The sequence below is a fragment of the Sipha flava genome, unplaced genomic scaffold (genome assembly GCF_003268045.1).
Source record: "Sipha flava isolate LNK unplaced genomic scaffold, YSA_version1 2_pilon_pilon, whole genome shotgun sequence".
NCBI lineage: Eukaryota > Metazoa > Arthropoda > Insecta > Hemiptera > Aphididae > Sipha > Sipha flava.
This window is the reverse complement of record NW_020272972.1, coordinates 1158804-1178144: the sequence shown is the minus strand read 5'-3', so window position 1 is coordinate 1178144 and position 19341 is coordinate 1158804. Positions and strand designations below refer to the sequence as shown.

Below are 19341 nucleotides of genomic sequence, written 5' to 3'. Positions count from 1 at the left end.
TAAAATTCTATTAGTTAATTCTATTTTAAATTTATACATGTTTTGTAAACCTAATACATTTATATAGGTAGATTTTTTTTCGCTGAAAGTGAACGGTAATGTATTTAACTTATATAATTAATAAAATTAAACTTAATGTTTACAAAACGTATGAGTCTGTACTAAATTGTCCGTAATTAGTTATTATCCGCATCTGTACCGTAAATAGTGCCGCAATTTTTACAAACCTTTTATTTTAGCTCGAACCTAACGTCCACTAAATGATCCACAAAAATAAAAGACATGTTATTTCGAAACCACTGTGTATAGATGTATAGATTATTAACGTTATGCAATTTAGCGCATTAAGTTATGGAATTCAGTTTATCAAAAATTAAATGTCACAGCAATACATTGATTAATACCTAATTACTTATTGTAATGATTACATTTAAATGAAAAACATCGATTTGATGGAAGCTACATAATATCGTATCGATAATATCAATGGATTTTTCTTCGATGTAAAGTATCTAAATTTTTCGATAAAGTTGACCGTTCATCATAACACATTTAACACATTTAACCCTGATTTTATAATATAAAACTTCAGGATCATAATTTTTTCGACGTGGTATACAATAAAAATAAAAACCATGATGTCTAGATCACAAGATCGCTTGATGGCTACGATAAGACAGCAATCCATGAAGAGTCCTAACGGATCATAAGCCAAGATTCAAGATAGACTGTATGTATGTATAGCTCGTGTCATATATAAGCAACCTAACCATGCTCGCATCCAATACTTACGTACTGCTTACCACTATTTACATAGTAATAACTAATAACATAGCGAAACACGTATGCGTAGAATCATACTGTGAAAAAAATATCAAACGCTACGTTGTGTAGACAACCAGGCACGTGTAAATATGTGAATGCTGAATACGTTGCAGTAACTGACTATTAGTCATACTTTCATACTAAACCTATAATAAACAATAGTACGTCAGAATATAATAGTACCTAACACCTAATCGCAAAAGCTTCTAAATAAACTAGTTATAATATTTTATATTTATATTTATTTATATAAATAATATATATATATATATATATATATATATATATATATATATATATAATTTATTTTTATATTTATCTTACGTGCACATGCGAGATATTTGATTTACTATATTATAACAAGAGGTCTCAATAGAATACGTGTTTTTTCCATCTGTATAACGAACACACGGATATATATTTTGGATATACATGTAGCTTACGTGACACGTGAATTTCGTGATTAAAATCATGTGAATTCTGTCAATTATGTTCACGTATTTCCCGTGATTGAACTTTTTTGCTTATAAACCTATAACAATTTACAAGAATCTTTATTTTATAGTACCGAATAATTTTCCACCGTTCACAACAACATGTACATAGGTATTTGAAGTTGTATCGGAAACACTAAGCCTTTCAAGTTTTATTTTCCTTTTATTCATTACAAAATCAGGATAAAATAGATATTGCTTTTTTAGAAACAAAGTTTAAGATTCCCGTATAAATTTGTTATCGGTTTCAACAATGACTATAATTAGATAAGATAGATATTGATTATTACTCAATTATTTTTACACAAAGTATTTTTACATCAAAACCCTACATTTTATAAGTTATCGCTAATTTTTAAAACGTAAATATATTTAAACGTACCTATAGTTTGAATATATTAACATCCATTACTATTACAGGTATTGCATTCGAATATTGAAATCTCTGTTTATACCTTTATTAGGTTAAAAACCAAAGCTTTTTAAATTTTTTAATGTCTGTGATCAGGGTCGTAGACCCGGGGAGGTTGAGTGGGTCCAAACCCCTCCTTTTACATCACACTGAAATATCCATGATCCGGACAGAACACAAAAAAATTAGAAAATATCATTAATTTTATAATAACTTATTACGCAAAATTTAGAATAAAATAATAATATACTTAATAAAATATAATAATATATGCAGAGATGTTTCCATTTAGATAAATAAAAAAAAAGTGCAAATACGTATTTTATATTTTTGCATTACTTCTTTATAGATCATAACATTTCTAATATATTACTTTGAAAATAAAATATTAGTATAGACATAACTACGATTACAAAAAAAAAAAAAAAAACACAAAAGCATGAAACTACACAGTAGTATTTTATCTCAAATAATTTTTATAAAACTTATAAATGTACGTAATATAAATTATATAAATAATCACAATGGTTTTTGTAATACACCGGAATGACTAGATAAAAAAAAATATTGATATACATAACACAACCATAATATTATACATAATGTAGTATGTTTGATTTAAAGTGTGGATTTATATTGTTTTATTTACCGGACCGCTGAGGGGCTTTGTAAGTTCATTTGATTTACCAACAGATGTAACTGTTTTTGAAAGTTTTCAATGTTAAACATTATTATGAGATTTAATATATACATACATATATATAATTTGCCAATAATTTTTTTATATTTTAATATGTTAAAAATATTTGCTTTGCATTTTGATGACCGTCGAAAATTTTCAAAATTTCCAATATGGTCCTTCAAAAATATTAATTGATAAACACTATTAAAATGTGATTTTTTATTTAATTTTTAAATTTTCGTATAACATCTAATTTCATATATTTTACATAAATGTCAAAACTATAATTGCGTGCCTTCTGTTTTTTATTATTTCATCCAACGCTTTTAATAATACACTATAGTTATGTTTAATAGCATTTACTGCATCTGAGCGACATGCCCACCTTGTTGTTGAGCATGCTTTAACGTTTTAAGATTAGACCCATGTTCTTTAGCTATATTTTCAAAAATAGCGTGTCGCGTAGGGCTGCCTTCAATGAAGGAAAAAAAAATTGAACAGATCCTAAATAGTTAAATACTACTTGATTTTTGTTACTTGTATTACTTGTGACTGAATCAATTAGTGACAAATTTAAGCAGTGTGCATAGCGATGCACTTACAAAATGTTTGCATTCATCTCTTTGAATTTTCTTTGAATCCCACCTATATTACCAGATATTGTTGAGGCCCCATCAAAACATACAACAATTATTGATGACCAATCTATACTAAATTTGTAATGTATAATATTACTTAGAGCTGTAAATATAGATTCAGAATTAACAGAAACTAACTGTACTAAATCAAGAAAAATTTCAACAGGTCTATTTGTTTGATCATCAAAATATCGAATAACGATTGAAAGTTGTTTAAGATGACCAACATCACTAGTTTTTTTTTTTATGAAAAATTCAAATTTGTTTTCATTTAACAAGTTTTCATTGGAAAAGTGGGATCCCAAAGACCATGTGAATTCATAGATGATAAATCATAGATCAGCAGAAGACAATAGAAGTAAATTATGTCTCCCAGATGTAGATCTGAATAGTGAAAACAAAACAAGTCTTTGGAGAATACTGAAGTAAAAATAAAAGTAACCATGATCTATTTATTTTTTTTATTAATTTTTTTTGTTTATGTGACAGTAATAAACATGATATAAAATTTAAGCGAAGCCTGACATTTTTTTTGTATGTCTTATTATAAATATATACCATAAACGCACGTACTTTCTAACTTTAAAAATAGATGGAGATATGAAGAGTGGTTAAATTAAAAATCAATAACTACTTAATAAAATAATTAGTCCTTTTATTTAACATGTAGAAGTATTATAGAATAAATACAAAAGTACAATATTCTATCAAGTTTTAAGTGAATACAAGTAAAGTGAATATTGTTCGAACGAAGCATGAAAAATTTTTTTTGGTTCCTACCATATGATAGTTACCACATGAAATAAAGCGTATACTCATGATTTATTTTAGCAATACATCATTGCCTTTAATTGTTATATATTATACTTCACTACATATTTATGTAGTAAATTTATTTAAGTAGTTTAGGTAGGTATGTTGTACCTATATCTACCAAATACTCAATGGACTCATTGTTAAATAAATATTATATTATTCTAAAATATAACAACTTTACCTGAATTTTAAAAAATTTTCTTTTTATTATTAAATAATTGTGTGTTTGTAAAGTGTAGTTTATTTCAGGCTGGAACTAGGGGGCCCCCAAATTTATGTAAGCCTTAGGGTCCATGTGCGTGGCACACTCTACACACCCGGTTTTTGCGACACTGAGTCAGTACGACTGCAAATCGGCGCCCAATTAATCCGAGTAAATAAATACGTAGGCTGTTCAAAAAGTAATGATAATAATAATACTAAGGGAAAATTTGTTGTAAAAGCTGCTCTCAATGCATACTATTGTATAGTCCATTATCTTATCGGTCTACATGCCGAGTTACAAGTCAATCGGTGCAGTGAGTATCGAGTATAGAGATGCTAAATTTAACCCCATGCGATTTCTGGCTATTCCCTACGATCAAGTATCCACTTAGGGGTCGGAAATTCAACAGCAATCAAGAGGTCATCAAAGCTGTGGAGGCATGGTGCAAAGAGCTCGAGAAAGATGGTGTGGCATTCGTATTTAAAAAGTGGTAAAAATGATGGAAAAAGTGAATTATATTCGAGGGAGATTACTTTGAAAAAGTGCATGTAAATATGAATGATTAAATAAATATTTTTTTTCTATATAACGTTTTTATCATTACTTTTTGAACAACCTACGTAAATTATAAATAGGTGCACGTATAGTGTCCATTACAACTTAAATAGAATAATACGAATAACATTGGACATAGAGTATGTCACATCATTGCTCCCGTCAGAGTATGCCGCCAAAAAATATTATTTAAATGTAAATGTTTTTTTTTTACAACGATTAATTTTAATTATGAAAAACATTAATCGATAAAATACTAAGATCTGTTAAAGACGAAAAAATTTTTATATACCCTCATTTAATTTCAAAATTATTTTCTATAGCGCATGTTAGAATATAACTATTATATTATATTATTTTTATATTATTTTTATTATATTATATTTATATCTACAAATACAACAATGTATTTTTATTTGAAATATGGATTAAATATTGAAAATATATTATATTTTATAACAAAAAAATCATATTTTTAAATATTTTTCATTGGCGATAAAAGAGGTATGCCAAAAAAAGTTTCCTTGTGCCTGAAGGCCAGGGAGTGTATTACCAAACCGGCTAGAGTCTCAGTGTCGTATACAAATACGCTGTTTTAATTTTTTTATTTGAAAAAACCGCGCGAATATATTTTTCTTTTATCAAATAGGTACAATTGATATCGTTAATATAATATTAACTCGTAAAAATAAATAAACAGGCACAAATTTTTTAAAAAAAAAATGTTGGTAAAAACGTTAAAAAAAACGTTAATAAGTTTTAAGGTTTTATAACTTAATGGAATACGATTTTTCCCAGTTTGATATGTTGCACACTCACTATCATAATGCCATTTTAAATTAATATAATAATATCCATAACAATGTACCTATAAATTATAAACAAAGTCTTAATGCAATTAATTAATATCTAATTTATAATATGATAATATATAACTAAGTTGATTCATTAATATGCTAAACATCAGATATATTAAAATCAATCAAGTAATACATTATTTAAATGCAAATTAAATAAGTTGTGAGATGTACTTAAAAACAATACTTTTATATTATGTAGGGTAATTTTTCACAAGAATTTTTCCGTCGCCCAGGGACGGATTGGCAATTATTTTCGGCCCAGGAAATATGAAACAAACCGCATATATGAAACTAACCTATCCACAAATTATACTATTTCACCCCTCCCCCTCCCAAAAAAATGCTTTATTTTGCATCAATTTCAAAATTTGTTTAGTTTCTAAATTAGTAAAATTTACAATAACTTTATTATAATTATAGCTATAACAGTTTTGGGTAAGTCACATGATTAATCAGTTTCAACTTGAACTTGAAGTTTAATCTTAATGCATCTTTAATTAAATATTTATTTTTTTAATAATTTTTATTTTTTCTACAAAATAAAATTTTTTTTTGGTGATTATATAATAATATAGAGCAGCCCAAATAAGAACCAGCCCATCGGGAAAGTTCCCGAATTCTCGATAGGCCAATTCACCCCTGCCGTCACCATACATAAAAAAAAAAAAAAAAGTACTAACCAATTAATTTACTGAACGTAATACTGGTTGCTTATCTTCAATTGATATTTTATTGAAAAAAAAAAACAAAAACACTAAGAAGAATGATGATTATTTAAAGTATTCGCCTCCACTAAATGTTTCAATCAAATTTCTAAATGTCTTTTACTCAGGACAAAAGTGGTTTTATTTAAATCTTATTTTATATTGTTTAAGAAAGTTAGCTAAACCCTATTTGATAAAAGAAATTTGCGCAGTTTTTTCAAATAAACCAATGAAAAGAGCGTATTTGTATACGAAGATGGGACTCTAGCCGGTTTGGTAATACGTAGCCGGAGAATATATAAATTATGTCATAATTTTAAACATGATTTATGTACTAAAAAAACATAAATAAATGTTATTAAAAACCTAATATTTTAAATTGTTAATAAAAATGAATACATTAATAACAAAAGAAAAAATGAAAAGTAGTCTAGAGATTACTCAAGCAAGTGAAACACAAAAATATATTTAATAATAAAAAAATATATATATACCAATTCAAATAAATTGAAATTTAATTAATAAATTTAGAGTGTTAATAATTTTAATAAATATAGAAAGAAGAAAAATTGATTTAAGTAATAGGAAAATATTATTTACACAACGGAGAATAATTAATTATTTTAAGTTTAATAAGTTAATGGATTAAATATAAAAAAATTAAGTCGAAGCTTAAAAACATAAATTTAATCAAATTTGTTATAATTACAGTTGTTATTCAAAATAAAAACGACGTACCTACCGTTATTCCTGGGAGTAAGTTGATTATTAACTCATTTGATTTGATTAACTCATTATTTATCTGTATTAACTATTAGTAATTCACTCGTATAGTTAAATCTCTGAACAATGAAAACAAACAATTCATTTAAGATATAGAATTTTCAAATATATTTACATATGTACAAATAGATTGTAACAATAATCTATAATTTAATATTTTTCGGCTAAAAAAATATATAAAAAGTGGAAAAAAATTTATATTTGAGGCATTGTCACAAACATTCAAAACAAATCACAATATCCCAGAATAAGGGCACCCAAATGTTTAGAGCTCAAATTAATAGTAGTAGGAATTTAAAACCAAAAAATTTACTAGACCTATGCTTATGTGTTTTATGTGTAAATGATGTCACAAATGCTGTCCCGGCTAATATCGAAACTGTGACGAGTGGAGGTGTATGATAGAATACTTGAAAATTACAACAATTTTACTTGAACAAGTTGAAAAATACAACTCATCCAGTTAAATAGACGGTTATTTTTTTAATTCAAATATGTTATTGCAATATTAATGAAAAATTAATGGAAAAGCTGAGTATTGATTTGAGTTAATTTGTTTCTTAGATTTTTCTAGCTATAATAAATTGTAGAGGCTATATTTAAGTCTACGATTTACGTATTTACGAGTAGATATATAAAAAAAAGTAGGAATAGAATATACAGGTACTTCAATTATTGTATTATTTTAAAAAAGGCCAAAAAGTACAATTCATTATTATAAATAAAATCGGTAGGTTTTAAACTTATTTTTAAAATAATTACTTGAATAGGTAGACCTAATTTGAAGTTCTTTATCAATACATATTGTTAGGTTTTATGATTTACAATAAATTTATTGTTTTGAGCTAATCATTATTTTAATTTCAATGTTTATGCACATTATGTTACCATGTTACCATAAGATTATGTTATTGACTTATTTTTTGTTATTGATTTATTCAATGCGTTTGATCCTCATATAAGAAATTATATTTTATGAATATTTAATAATACATTGATTTTGTCGTTTCAGTGGATATATTCTCAAGAATTGAGATTGAATAAAGCTACATTTGTGGTGTAGACGTTATGTTATGTTGTAATCACACTTCGTGGTGGTGCCGAACATAAGTTATTCCAAAATATCCATAGCTAGAAAGCTTTGGGCCCTAAATAAAGCGAGTAAATATACTTAATAATTTCTGATACCTATATATTATGACTAAATGATGAATGTTTTATAATTAATAGGTACTGATTAATTTTTTATAATTGGAAAAGCGAAATAAAATCAGTTGTCAAAATGAACACATGGCCAAATGATTATTTCAGATATCCATGTGAAGTAACCGAGTAAATACACTAAATTATTAGCTACTCCTATACAACACAAACGTATTTTTATATACATTTTAACTAAAATCTATGTATTTAGTATATAGTTATAGTTAAATGCAGTTATAGTATATAGCTTAATGCAGTAGTTCCCAACCTTTTTGACTCTACGGAACAATTAGAAAACTGTACATACATCACGGACCACTTCAATTTTGTAGACCATATTTTTCTTATACACGAGAATCAATGTTTTCACATATTTTAGAATTTAGATTATAAATAAGATAATATTAATGCAATTCCTTATAGTAGGCTTCTAATAATGTTTATAATTGTTGAATTTTAAGTAAAAGTTTAAAATTAATAACAATTTAACGAAAATTACTACTATAATAAAATATATACTATATAATTATAACAATTAATAAGTAAATTACAATTATAAAAACAATTTAATATGGGCTTGCATTTTCTTAACTAAAAGAGATATTTCTGTTAGAATATTACTCAAAGCTGATTTCATTATATTAAATGTAAATAAGTCTAGAAAATTGTATATTTGCTTTGTCGTATCTTCGTTTTGGAGCCATTTCAATTAACTGTTAAATTTTAACACGAAAAATCAAAAAGAATATGATATCGATTACAAAGTATGAAGCAATTAATAATAAAAAAAAATTGATCATTAAATTTGTACAATATCAAACTTCGAACATGGCTGTTGTATTTTATCTGTTATCTTATTTTGCTGTATAAAAAATATTATATTATCGATTGAAATAATAGTTTAAGTAGCAATATGTAATTTAAATGTTTAAAATACAAATAAACATAGAAATATACACAGTTGTCAGTATTTTTATAACCCACCAAAGGAAGAATGAAATATTTTTAAATTTTGTAAGTATGACTTCCGGACCACCAGTCAATGATGACTAATAGTCCGTGGATCATACAATGGGAACTTCTTGTATAATGAATGCTAATTATTTCGAATAATTTACAGAAACGACGAGCTTTCGGTTCTTTATGCTACAAGAGATCGTCTAGTTCTAGCTTTAGAACTAGACGAATTACAGCATAAAAATGCAGTAATGAAAAAAGAATTAGAATATGCTGATTATAAAAACAAGGAAAAGATGAACGAGTTAAAAGTACCTACTCACTTTACCGAATTCCTTAATATTGATTTAAACATAATGTATTTTATATATATTATGAATGAGTAATTTTATTCTATTAATAATTTACAAAAATTATTTATTTTAAAAAGAAATGTAATCAGGTACTATTATGTTGAATAATAGTTTAAAATACTGGCTTGAGGTAGCTTAACTGTCATTATAATTCGTTATAGCACGTAAGTTTTTGCAACATTCCATTAAAGTTATCCTTAGCAATCATAGAAGCAGAAAATATTAGTTATAACCAATTGTTTACATTCTTATTTCTGTATTGTTCAATAGTTGTGAATTATTATTTTGTGGTACAAATGTTATTATTACCGAACAATATATAAAAATAAAATCACAGGGTTTTGAAAGAAACAACTAGTATTGAACCTATAGTAGGAGAACTTTGGATTCTATTTTTGGAGGTTTTTTAGTTCCATACAAACTAACAATATTTTTTAAACTCTAAAGTAACTGATTATGTGGAATAGAAAAACTAATCTGAAATTGGTATTCACCTGTGTATGTGTTCTAGTTATAAATTGAGTTATAAGACAAGAGTTTAACTATAGTTAAATTACTCATGACTTATTTAATTTTTGATAAGCATAACAGTAGTAAAGCTCCAAAACCAAAACTAAACTGCAATACGACTTTAATGCGTTTAATCTATATATACTTTTATTTTTATGTAACTTATCAGAAAGCATTTATAATTATCATGCGTTTATAATATTTTGAACTTTGTAGGCAAAATATAAAAAGATTTTGGACCTTCGTAAAAACGAAACTAATCTTAAACGTTCAGCCAAAGATTTGAGTTTGCTAATTAATTATTTAAAAGGAGACTTGCATTATACAAAGAAAAAGTATAATAAAGAACATAAACAATTAACTGAGTTAAAAAGTTATAATAAGAGAATAAAGGTAATAATATCCCACGAATTAAACATTAAATTAATTATAATTTAATTAACAACATTAAATATTGATCATGTTTAGTAACTAATAGTGAAGTTTGATTTTTTAGGAAAAAAAAGATAAATGTAAGATAAAAGTTGACGAACTCAAAAGTAATTTAAGAATGAAAAGACTAGAATTACGCGATGAACGACAAAAATGTCGTCGTTCAATTGAACATTTCGAAACAGAAATAGAAGCATTAAAAACGGAAAAAGTATTGTATACTCATTGTATTATATTAACACACAATTATTAATTATTACAGTAAAATTATTTTATTTATTACACAATTTTCATTAAATTCAGCCGTCATAACATTTGGTTTTAGTAAGCAAACATTTAGGATTGTATTTTTAGGCGTATAGGCATATGTGGTTTATTAGAATTTCGAGGGCACATCATGTATGATATCTTAAATAATATTCTTGCTAAAATCTCGGGTGCACCATGGTCAGTGGTCACTTAGTTTGGACGCAGAGTCTATTAACCATAACGGTTAATCATCACAGTACCTCACCATGTGCTTATATTTTATTTTATTTCAGGAAAATATGGAGACATGTATAACTTATGAAAAGAATGAAAAAAAAAAAAATGCTGATGAATTATTCAAGTGTAAAGCGGAAATCGGAAATTTAAAACAAAAAATAAAACACTTTAAATACTATTTAGCACATATATTAAATTTGGTATGTTATTTAAATATTTATCAACATTAAACGGACAAGTTATTATTGCCGTTTAGATTATATATTATAAAATTAATGTAGGTTAATCTCTATGAATAACAAAATGAATTATAAAACGGCCTAGCGTGCTTTTAAAATTGAATAAAAATAATTTTGAAAGTTTAATAAAATCTTAAAGAAAATGTTGACAATTTAAAAAAGATAATCAAGGCTAATGAAATAATCAATAAGCCACCAAGAAATATAATTGTAATTTATAAAATGTCGAAGGATGTTTATCACAAAAAGTTTTTGAATAAAAAGTGAGTTTTGTGTTTCTTTTCAACAAAAGTCATTGTTTTTTATATCTATATATATGTATATATATGTAACCTATATATATTTATATATATATAATCATTCGTAAGACATAAAAATCAAGTTCTCTATCGATAAATATTAAAAAATTTTAAAAATATAAATGATTTTTATAAATATTTAATAGCTCTTAATAAATATGTATAGATTTACTCTCAAAATAAATTGTAAAAACAGTTAAATAAAACCAGTACTTCGTGATTTATTAATGTATTTTTAATTTTATTATAGATTCTGAACAATGACGTGTTATTTTTACAGTGATGTTTCCATGTATTGAATCCTTAAAAATTACTTCAATAATTATAAAATATGTATACAGTTACATAGACGTGTTTTGTTTACTTCATAAATTATAAATATTTACAATGTAATGTAATTTACAAATAAAACAATGTTATTCTAATTATAAAATGACATTATGTTTTATTAATATTATTAATTATAATTAATACCTATGTTAAATATGATTTATTAAGAAAAATTATTATTGTTTCATTTTAATGGTGATTAATTATAAAATATCACATACTTATAAATTTAATGGTTTTTTTTCTATAATTTTGAAATGCCTCTAAAATGTTGGCGCCCGGGTCGATTGCCTCCTTCACCCCCTCCTAAAATGCTCATCTCTAGTATTTCTGTTCTTTTTGGACCCTAATTAGTCGTTGTTTAATTACTTTTCTACAATATTCTTAATTCAATTGCATATTATCCTTACTAGGATTTTGGTTTCGTTATAAATATTATACATAATTAAACAATTATTTTATACAGCTATATAAACTACTTATTTAATATATTTATATATTAATATTTAATAAATATTAGTTATTATAAATATAGTATAATTGAATATTGAAGTATCGTCACAATTAATTGAAAAAACAGTGCTTTTTATTTGTTGGCCAATGATTATAAAACACAATGTAGCCGTTTTAAACTTGCGGGAATGGGCATATTTTAGGGGAGGGGGTGAAGAGACGATCGCCCCTTGAATCCGTAATTAAGGAATTGATTATATGTGAGATACACATTTCAAATTTTTTTAATCTGGATCATTTCATAACGAAATCAAATTACACCTTGCTGAGAATACTGAATTGGGTTTTTTGTCTAGTCCATACTTAGTGAAAAATCAAATAAAATACTAGTATAACTTTCAAATTTTATTAATATTAATATATACAATGGGAAGGAATTATAAAAATCATAATTTGTAAGAATAACAATATTTAACAAACGTGAATAGAATAAGACAAATAATATTAGACATACATTACCTACCTGTCTCATTGTTGCTCCCGTCACGGTATGCCAACAAAAATATTATTCAAATTTAAATGCTTTTTATTTACAACAATTTATTTTAAAACATTAACCGATGGAATACTGAAGTGTGTTAAAGTTGTAATAGTTTTTACACACTCTCATTTAAGTTTGAAAACGATTTTTACTAAAATATTAGGCAATAGCACATGTTAGAATAAAACAATTTTGTTATTTGAAATATGGATTAAATATTAAAAAAAATATGTTTTATAACAATAAATAATATTTATAAATACTTCTCAATCACGATAAAAGAAGTACATTGAAATAGGCTTAGTCTTTTTATTAATATTAATACTCATATACTCTTGGCAGAAAATGATTCATAAGCAAATAAAATATGTAACCATGAACGTAATGAACATAGAGACAATGATGAAAAAATTGAACTGAAAAAAAGATGTTTTAAATTTGAATATACGGCAGGGGCAGATCCAGAGTCGGGGAACTGTGGGTCAAGCCATTTCAAGAGGCCATTTATTAGGGATGAAGCTGAATTAGAAATTAATACCTTGTAAAAAAAAAAAAACACAATATGCTCATAAAAGTGTATACCTATTTATATTACATTTTAGAATTAGTGATACCACCGATAATGACTTATTTACGATTAATAAATATAATCTAATTTTATCAGCTCAACAAACGTACCGAATATGATTTACTTTACTTTCTACTAAAATAATATAATTTAAAATATAAATTATGAATTGAAAAATTTTAAATTTTGAACATACATGGCATTCATTTTTCAAGTAACTCCGATGGGCCAACTGTCCAAGAGTGCAAATAAAGGTCTAAAAAGAGAAAAAAATTTCCAAGAGACCAATTTTGTCAACAAATATTAACTGTGGGTTAGCTGACCCCCTGAACCCACCCCTAGATCCGCCCCTGATATACGGTCTGATGATTAGGGTGACATTAATTTGGGTCCTAAAGTAACCTAAATTTCAGGTAAATAAAAAATACTTAAATAATAAATTAATTATAGTTAGAATAAAACAATAAATAACTGGATTCTTGATTAATAACATAATATATTAAATAGTTTTAGTATATCGTGTTACATTATTTTGATTTACAAAGAAAATATTGAAGAATTTATTTTTTCTAGACATTTCAACATTTTGAACTCAGAATAGAAGTTTTAATGTTATATACTATAGTAAATTTAAATTACTAGAATATAGTAGATTTTATAATGTTATTTTTTGCTTTAAATGTATTAATTTTGCAAAGAATTTAAAAGTAGGAAACTGGATACAACAATTGGAAAAAGTATGTTTTTTTACTTGATTATTTATTTATATAAATTAAAAATAATTATTGCTGATAAATTATAAATCATATAATTTTTTTAGTGTTCATACTAGAATAAGAGACTTACACCCTGAAGTAGTTTTCATTCATCGTATGGCCCATAAATTGAATTTGGTTTTAACATTTAGGTACTTGTAAAACTTTAAGGTGTATCCACTGATAGACTATGGTGAAACGCCATTTCACGTTAATGTTCCTTATATTATCAAATTTACTTATTGTATTGTATATAAATATTAGAGATTGTAAATATTCTATTTTATCAAATAAAAAAAAAAAAAAAAAAATCGATGAAAAGAAAAAAAAGATCATAAAGACATTTATAGGACTATAACGTCCTCCATTTTTATTAGGCCAAGGGAGAGAGATGAACCCCCAAAACCCCCTCTGGCTACGTCACTATTCATTCGATACCAGTATTTTTTTATCTATATATATAAAGTATCGAAATCATGGTATCGATACAAAAAGTACTTGTATCAAAAGAAAAGTAACGATACTTTATTGGTATCGGTAGTATCGCAACTTCCCTACGCGCCACTAGTGCGTCTTTTCCACAATCATATATTAATGCGCATACGGAACGGCATAATAACAATGCAGCTTTTGAGTTGGGCAAGCGGCCGACAGAAAAGCGATGAAACTGTCTCCGTGTGGTTTTCACTCCCATAGTATGGAATTTACGTTAGGGTTGCCACACGTCCCGGGACATGTCACCAGTTTATGACTTCGATCTCGGTCGTCACATTAGATCTTCCAAATATCACGGTTAAGTGTAATTAAGTACCAATGATACTAAATTATATTTTAAAATTTTGTACTCAAAAATGACAAAAACATTTATTCGGTTACCAAGTTTCTTCGATGATAAGCAATTAGTCTACAGTCTACTATTTATATTTATTACCAGAAAAAAAAATTCTTGAAATTTCTTACTTATTATGAAGTAGTTAAAAATAAATAAATAAAACTACAAATTACATGAACATGGACCCATTTTATTTGGCAAATAATATTTAATTAACAAAATATTAACACCCACTATAAAATGCAAAGATATTTTAAATTATATACACAAAACATAAATTAGATGAGATATTCATTATAACTCAATTTTACTCAATTTCTTTTTTTTATCAGATTCTTCAGCTTCTTGTTCAAGAGGATGAAATACTTCTTTTCTGAGTACATGTTCTTCAATATGTTGCTTAAGCTTATCCTCTTCCTCTTTCTCTGATGTAATTTTAATTTTCTCATTTTTGTTACCATGACGTAATTTTAAATTGAATATTCCATATTCATCCAATGGTCCATTAATAATTTCACATAGTGATGGTGATTCTATAGTCAATACGTATTTACATGTTTTTGGCTCTAACAAATAAAGCGCAACACTATCTTCATTATAACGACCTTTTACACATTTATACCTAACCTAAAAATAAAAAAATTTAAAGTATAATAATTTATAATATTCTAACATTTAATAATTACTTCAGTCTCTCGTTTTTCACCAGTTTTTTGGCAAATGGAGCCTGAGGAATAAAAATGAGATACAACTTGTCGAACACCATTAGTATCAGATTTAGGTTTTTTTTCTTCATTTTGGGATAACCATTTGATATGTTCTTGCAAATTAAATACTCCCAAAACAACAACTTCATCAGGTTTCCCTTTTTCTTTATGTACTTGTTGAATATATTTATTATAACAAATTTCATATTTCCACCATCCTGATCCCTGAAATTTAAACACAATGTAGACTATTATTTTTGTAATTGTATTGCTGTAATGTTTTCGATAAAAACGATATAAATAATAGACTATTCTTTAAAATACTATTAATTTAATTAAACTTACTCCATATAAACATATATCACCATTTATATATTCTTCAATTTCATTATTCGGTGTTTTAGAATGCATCATTAAAGAAGATTCATCCTTTGGTAAATTAGATTCGGTTTCAGATGTTGGTTGTATTTTAACATGTATTTTAGTTTCTCCATTCTTGAAAAATTAATTTGTATTTAAGAACATTTTAACAAGTATTATTAGTGATTATAATTATTAAATTATAAATAACTTAGCAAAAGAAACATTAAAAGCAAAATAAATATAAAAATAAACCTTGTCTATTGAAACAAATAGTTTGTAAATTTCCTTTTTATTGAGAGGGTCCTTTAAAAATAATAAAATAAAATAATTTCAAACAAAAAACTAAGTACATAAATAAATAAAAACTTTAACTAGTAAGCAAACAGCACAAATGTATCTAAAACACAATAATATTAACTTACTGTTAACATTTTAATTTGCTTTTTCAATTTAGATGTATCGGATTGCAAAACTTTTAAGTTGTGAGGTTTACGTGGTGAATCATCAACTGGGAGACAATCAATATTTAGTTCATCACTGTTAGGTGGTCTGTAAAATAATTGATAGTTAATTTTCTACGACTACACAAAAACATTAAATTCATGAAAAGTAGATTACCTTAATTATTATACTTACTTATACCAAGGATGAGAACATAAGTATGATGTTAATACTATTACTTCATACTGACAAGTGGAGGTTTCTTTTACCGAAAATACATTATGTTTACTTGGTGGATAACAAACATATAACACATTGGTTTGTCGTGGACGTCCATTAAGATCACAAACTGTACCATCAGACATGTTCATTTCAAAGTATGGTAAATTCACACCATCAACTTTTCTTGTCTTTGTAGGTCCAGGATAATTTAAATTAATTAATCTTTTTAGTTCTTCCTCTGTAAAATAATAAGATACACATTATAGGGTATCTTTAATAAAAATCAAAAATCTGTATTTTCTTCCTATATTTTTTTTCAAACAAAAAGCAAAAACAAATAGATAAATAATTTATAAAAATTTAATAAAAATAGATAATAAATTATAATATTTAAAGTTGATTTAATATTATTATTATTGTATTTTAATGGGATGATCATTATTAGATTAATTGAGGAAATAAGTCACTGATTGCATAAATGTCACTGTATGAAAATACAATTGACATAATTTCTATAATATGCAATTTATATACAATTTGAATAATTAGCGTTTTGTCACAATTATTTGCTTTAGTATGCATTATTGAATAATACTAAATCTAATACATTTGTCAAAACAGGACTTCAAAATAATTAAATTTCTAACAAATTATTGAATCATTTTCAAGATTGATTAATATCACAATACATCCTTAAATATATAACAATACAGTAAGCAAATTAAAACATTTAAAAAATATAAAAAAATATTTATTTATATTTTTAACACTACCTAATTTAAGACCATCAAAAATTTTCCATTTTCCTAAAAAATACTCTTGTTCTTTTTGTATCTTTCCTTCGCGTTCATTGTGGTATTGTCTAACATGCCTTCCATGACAGATCTCATAAATCCAATAAGTATCGACCTTTAAATAAAATAATATTACACATAAAATATGTTGAAAGTATTTAAGTAAATATATTTACTCTATAAGAACAAGCTTGTTTTGAAAATAATGGTGATAATAGTTCCAGTGGATTGGGCCCATTATATGATGGTTCAGATTCTTTATTTACTTCATCTTGCTTAGGTAAAATACACTGATATGATTCACCAATAGCTGTTTTCACGTTTAAAATGTTTTCTTCTTGTTCCTGATAAATTTACAATTGGTAGCCCATAACAATTATATTAAAATCAGTTAAGAGACAAATTACAGATTAGATACATTAAAACTGTTAGGCTATTTTCACCATAATATTTGTTACTGTCATAAAGAAAATAACTCTTAATAATTATAATTCTATCTATTTTGGACTTTAACTTCCAAAATCATTTTTGAATTATGTATATTACATAGAAGTTTTGCTCATTTAATTACTTGTACATAAGTAGATTATTTAATAATTTAAACCAGATCAAAACATAATAAAAAATATAATATACATGGTTTTCAACTTACTTTAACCAATCGGTCAGTGACATCTTTACCAGGCCAATTTATTTTGTACAAAATAGTATCATCAAACCCTTTGAATTCTTGTGAACAACAAATATTTATTAAGAACAAGGCAAGTAATTTGAACTTAATACTATACACCGACAACATATTTTTATAAGTTAATATGGAATAACAATGAAAGTTAATTAGTAAGAACAAATTCTTCAAACAATATATTTTACTGATATTCGATTTGTAAACATCATCACTGAGAAAATTCAACAACAGACGGAAAGTGTAAAATTTTAAAAATATAATGTCAAAATTTAGCCGATGATATGGTGTATAATTCTATTCTGTTATAATCTATAAACAACCAATTAACTGATAAGCATTCTTATCATTTATAATAATATACTTTATCATATTTCTGTGTGCCAGTAAATTAAGCAGGGTAGGTTGTTAAAGAATTGTGTAGAAATTACCAAAAAAAGTTTCATTACAAACATTATAAACATTATATTCTTTCCAGTATTTGAATTATATAAAATGTTTAAATTTTTCTACCATAAAAGTTTGATGTTATTTGTTCAAATCAATGTAATAATTGGTGGACCATAAGATTACAAAAGTTTTCACTGCAATTCACACATCATGTTCTAACTGTACACTATTTTGCTATAGTTCTACCTATAGTCGTTTAATAATCAAACGTGTTTGCACAATATTGGAGATCGCTTATCACAATTATTCATAGCATATACTTTGTGACCTTATTTCATCCGCAACCATAAGCTTTATTTTGTTGTACCTAAGTATATAATATCAGTGGCGTATATAAGTGGGGTGTTTGGAAGATATGACACCCTCCTTGAGCCGTATCATATATTACATTATTATAGGAATATAGGTAAATACAATATAAGATAATACAATATAAAATATAAAATAATGCACAATACTAATTACATAAATACAGGTTAACATTATCGCGATTGCGACAATACGTGACGAAAATTATTCGTTTACGTTTTCGTGCAACACAAAACGTTTAATAATAATAGGTATTGTAGCATCGAATACTGATATTCGAATAGTCAAGTATTCGAATGATTTATGATAAAGCTATCCAAATTCGAATGTACATTACATTTCTATTACAGACATTATGTATACATATTAATTAATTAAAATAAAAGTTTTAGTTTGTACGTATTATTACGTTACAAAGTATATAATTAACACCCCCCT

At 25.7% G+C, this 19341-nt stretch overlaps 1 protein-coding gene across 2 annotated transcripts; it reads right to left on the bottom strand.

Annotated features, from left to right (window-relative positions):
• Positions 1-15101: 15101 nt before the first annotated feature.
• On the bottom strand, positions 15102-18435 carry LOC112686011 (endoplasmic reticulum lectin 1). Of its 2 annotated transcripts, XM_025558110.1 has the most exons (9): positions 18112-18258; positions 17636-17803; positions 17439-17574; positions 16639-16903; positions 16425-16551; positions 16255-16305; positions 15985-16134; positions 15619-15864; positions 15102-15559 (listed from the first exon to the last, which is right to left on the bottom strand). In XM_025558110.1, exons 1-9 carry the CDS (start codon positions 18256-18258, stop codon positions 15227-15229), a joined length of 1623 nt encoding a protein of 540 aa, XP_025413895.1. In that variant the 3' UTR covers positions 15102-15226. The 2 variants fall into 2 exon arrangements, with proteins under 2 accessions (XP_025413895.1, XP_025413896.1); XM_025558111.1 differs by lacking the exon at positions 16255-16305 and having other exon boundaries at positions 18112-18435.
• Between the last annotated feature and the right edge of the window lie 906 nt (positions 18436-19341).

What these genes read in the sequence shown, in the direction of transcription:
- LOC112686011 (XM_025558110.1), bottom strand. Translation starts at nt 18,258, where the DNA reads ATGTTGTCGGTGTATAGTATTAAGTTCAAATTACTTGCCTTGTTCTTA. An exon ending in AACAAGCTTGTTCTTATAGA is followed by an intron (nt 17,575 to 17,635) that starts GTAAATATATTT and finishes TTTTATTTAAAG; the next exon opens with GTCGATACTTATTGGATTTA. An exon ending in TTTTGATGGTCTTAAATTAG is followed by an intron (nt 16,904 to 17,438) that starts GTAGTGTTAAAA and finishes ATTATTTTACAG; the next exon opens with AGGAAGAACTAAAAAGATTA.